The sequence below is a fragment of the Marmota flaviventris genome, chromosome 18, assembly GCF_047511675.1.
Source record: "Marmota flaviventris isolate mMarFla1 chromosome 18, mMarFla1.hap1, whole genome shotgun sequence".
Taxonomy (NCBI): Eukaryota; Metazoa; Chordata; class Mammalia; order Rodentia; family Sciuridae; genus Marmota; species Marmota flaviventris.
The window spans coordinates 5,119,750-5,123,777 of NC_092515.1; the positions used below are offsets into that span (position 1 = coordinate 5,119,750).

Below are 4,028 nucleotides of genomic sequence, written 5' to 3' on the forward strand. Positions count from 1 at the left end.
AGATTCACACAGGTAATCACGCTAAAGTGGAGTCAGGTGGGGGTCTTAATCCTGTGTGCGCTGTAAGACGAGGTCAGGACACGGACACACAGGGGAAGGCCGTGTGAGGATGCAGGGAGGAGCGGGGCATCCGCGGGCCCTGCCCACACCTTGATCTCCAGTTCTAGTCTCCAGAATCTGAGAAAGTTCATTGCGGTGTTTGAAGGCTCCCAGTCTGTGCTGCTCTATTGTGGCAGCCCCAGCAGAGTAATGAAGCCCTGCTGCCAGTCTTCACTGTCCTGCGTCCGCAGGGCCTTCCCCAAGGGCTGGGGGCTGGGCTTGATGCCCTGAGGAGGGTCCTCATCAGGGGCAGCACAGGGCTCCCCTGCTCTGAGGGACCTTGGCGCAGCCCCTCGTGCCGGCCTGTCACACTGGGAAGGAGTTGGAGAGCTTGCTGCCAGCGCAAGGGTGCTGTGTGGGGGCTGGGTAGAAACCGGTCCCTAATAAGTGCCCCCGGGTGGTTCTGCTGGGCCAGTGTGGCCCTGGCCTGCAGCCCCGCAGGTTGGTGGCTGGGCTCAGCGTGGCACAGGGACTTACCTCCAGCCCAGGCCTGTGGGGTTGCAGCTTCCAATACACTGGATGCTTCTGGCTGCCCCAGCAACTCTGGTCTCCTGAGGGCCAGGGCTTCTTTGGCCCTCCACCTAAGCATCTTCATCCTAAGGCAGTGAGCCCTCGGGTGAGTGCTGGGCTCAGTCCCGCCCCCACTGCAGTCCCTGCCTCCCCCACTATTCCCACAGGGAGCTCAGCCCGGAGCCAGAAGAACAGGCCCTTCCTCTTGCTCCCTCTGTGATCAGCACTGCCTGCTTCACCCCAGCGGACAGACACAAACCCCTGCTCTCTGGGTGTGGACCCTCTCCCGGCCTCCAGTCTGTGCCCCACCTGGCCTTAGAGATGGCCCTGCACCTCCCCAGCTCCAGGTCTCCTGTGGCACCCGGCCCTTCAGCCAGGCGCCCCCACCCTGCTTGTCCATAGCTTACCACCCTGTCGCCATGTGTGCAGCTTTGTCTGGGGACTTTTTAATTTTACACATTCTGGTTTATCTTGACATTATGGGTAAAAGTCTGCATGTCCTACAAGGGGCTTCCTGTCTCTGTGTGTGGGCGTGGATGGGCCCCTTCGCCTCTCCCTGGATGGATCTTGGTTAACGAATCACAGACATATCAAAGACAAATGATGATCCTGGATGAATCCTTTATCTACAAATCATGGATAATTCAACAAATGTAGAGTAACATATTCTTTTTAAGCCCACATGGAATGTGTATGAAAAACTAAACAAAAATTGTGCTACAAAGAAAATGAGAAATTGAATAGGATATTTTCTCATCTTATTGAATTTAAGCTAGAAACAAAAAGATCATTAGAAAATATTGGTATCTACAAAAGCCCGTGGGTCAAAAAATTATCATGGAAATTAGAAATATCCTAACCAAATGAGAATATAAGTAATTCATATCAACCTCCATGAGGTGCAGTTAAAGTGGTGCTTAGAGGGCGATTTGCAGCCTTCAATGCAGATCAAGCACAAGGGTCAAGGACATACAGTCCCTTTCGAGAAGGGAGACAGACAAAATGAACTGGAAGAAAGTACAGGGAGGGAAATAAAAAAGGCAGCGTGCACTGGGCAGGCTGGCGATGCCCTTGAACTCTGGTACTCACGCAAGGAGGACAAGGCAGAAGAGGAGCAGCGCGGACGCCATGGCCCCGTACACCATGCCCTGGACCAGCCCTCGCAGGAACATGCTGGAAACGGAGCTCTTACCTGTGATGGGGAAGAGAGGGTTGGTTTTCTCCTAGGGCCTTGAGGTCTGTGCTCTCTCCTCCCACCCTGGGCCTATCCCGTCCTGGTCCTGAGGTGTCTTCACTGTGGTGGGGGTTCGCAGGCCCCAGTACACTCACCTGGTATCAGGAAGATGCTGCAAGTGTGGATTCCATACGGATTCCTGCCTGCACAGTGCAGCCTCCTGACTATTTCTGGATCCCCCCTGAGGCTGATGGTGCTATTGGCCCAGGGGCCAAGCGTGGTGGAAGTCACCTGGAGGCCACCATCCACGCTGTTCACATCCACAGGGACACCGCCCACCCACCACTGCACAGAGGGTGTGGGGATCCCGTGGAAGGAGCAGCTGCACTGCAGCGTCTTCTCTAAGGAGCAAGAGGAGTTGAGCAGCCTGGCAGGTGCTGTGGAGAGGGAGTGGGAGTCAGCAAAGCACCCGGCTTCCCTGCTCCCCCCCAGGACCCAGCTCTCCCCTTAGTTGTTCTTTTCTTTTTAAAAAAATATTTATTTTTTAATTTTTAGGTGAATACAATATCTTTATTTATTTTTATGTGGTGCTGAGGATGGAACCCAGTGCCTCACAGGTGCTAGGTGAGCGCTCTACCGCTGAGCCACAACTCCAGCCCCTTAGTTGTTCTTTTCAAGGAGTTTCAGAATCTCAGAGTGGGGCTGGGACGCAGAGAGGCTCCCCATCATCTGCCCCAAACTCGGGCTCTGCTCTTAACCCTGACCTCTTGGGCCCAGAGGGTAGGGGAGATGTGACTGTTGCAATCAAGGACCCAGGACTTTCTCTTGGGTCACCATTTTCCCATGTCCCCAGCACTCACAGACCGCTTGGAGCTTGGCCAGGCTACTTCTGGTCGAGTTCTCTAGGGAGAAGTTCAAGTGACGCCCAATGATGGTGCCATGGTCCTCGGGCTTCAGGGTGAGGTGCAGCCCGGAGGAAGAGGAAAAGGAGGAAGAGGAGGAGGAGGAAGAGGAGTCATTGCTGGAGACAGCAGTATTGGAGGACATGGTGGTTCCTTCCAGGAACTGATCTCTTTGTGGATGTCTGGATGGTGCAGGTCAAGGTCACCTCCCTCGCTGCAGGAATCCTGGGATGTAGAGGTCTGGTTCTGGGTCAGGTCTGAAGGAGAGAGAGGGAATTCACACTTGGGGTCAAGAGACCCTGGTGGACACTGCACTGCTGCAGTGTTTCCATCTGGAACCCCTCCCCGCTGCCACCCTCCCAACATCATCATGGAACCTGGGATTGTGATCTTGGCGTGGACTTTCACACCCAGACTTCCTTTCTGTGCACAGAGAGGGCACACCTCGTGGCAAGGGTGAGTGCGCTTCAGAGGCTCACGTAGGAGGCAGAGCTGGAACCTGACCTCTGCACTTTTGAGACTGAGGTTGAGCACCTGTTCTGAGAACCTGCTTTCCTGGTCCCTCAGCTGTCCTCAGACTGAGTCCCCAGTGCTAGCTCCTCTGGATCTCCTCCCACCACCCCACTCCTCCTCAGGCTCTGCCCCTTCCTGCCTGGTCTGTGATCATGTCCCCCTCTTTATTACGAGCTGGAAGTTGCTGGGAAAGTCACTTCCCTTCTCTTTGCCATTTCTATTCCAAAAAATAAAGTAACAGCTGCATTTATCTAACAGTATTATTCATGTAAAAATTTAATATTCAAGGTTTTGTAAAGTACCTGGTGAAGTAAAAGTGACACAATTACCAGAACCCCCTCTGGATTTCCCTCTTTGCAAAGCACTTAGTGCAAGAGACTGAAGGTCACCTGACACTCGGAGTTCAGCATCATCCCTCAGGGACAGCACTATTTTGTTCTCTTAGATCTGTGTAGAACAAGCAGCCACGCTGTTCTTTCCAGTATATCACGGACTGCAGGGCCCAGTCTTGTTCCTCAGGACTCCTTCCAATGGAGGACTCCGTCCCCGGCATCACCAGCAGTGGTGGCACTGGGTTCATCTGCAGCCGCAGAGAAGCTGATGTTTTCATTGAGCCAGTAGCTTACCATCATGGAATGCCTGGGGATTCTTTGGGAAATTCCCATAGGGAATTGTAGCACACACTCATTCACTGATGTGTGTGTGTGTGTGTGTGTGTATACACACACACACACACACACATACATATATATATTTGGTACCAGGGATTGAATCCCGGAGCGCTTTACCCCTGAGCCACATCCCCAACCCCTTTTTGTATTGTATTTAGA

General features: G+C 53.3%; 1 protein-coding gene across 1 annotated transcript; it reads right to left on the minus strand.

Moving 5' to 3' along the window:
* Nucleotides 1-224: 224 nt before the first annotated feature.
* Nucleotides 225-3,824, minus strand: LOC114083025 (SIGLEC family-like protein 1). The gene is made up of 6 exons (XM_071604938.1): nt 3,588-3,824; nt 2,644-2,942; nt 1,939-2,220; nt 1,699-1,801; nt 577-695; nt 225-433 (listed from the first exon to the last, which is right to left on the minus strand). The coding sequence occupies exons 2-6, from the start codon at nt 2,828-2,830 to the stop codon at nt 225-227; spliced, it is 900 nt and encodes a 299-aa protein (XP_071461039.1). The 5' UTR covers nt 2,831-2,942; nt 3,588-3,824.
* Between the last annotated feature and the right edge of the window lie 204 nt (nt 3,825-4,028).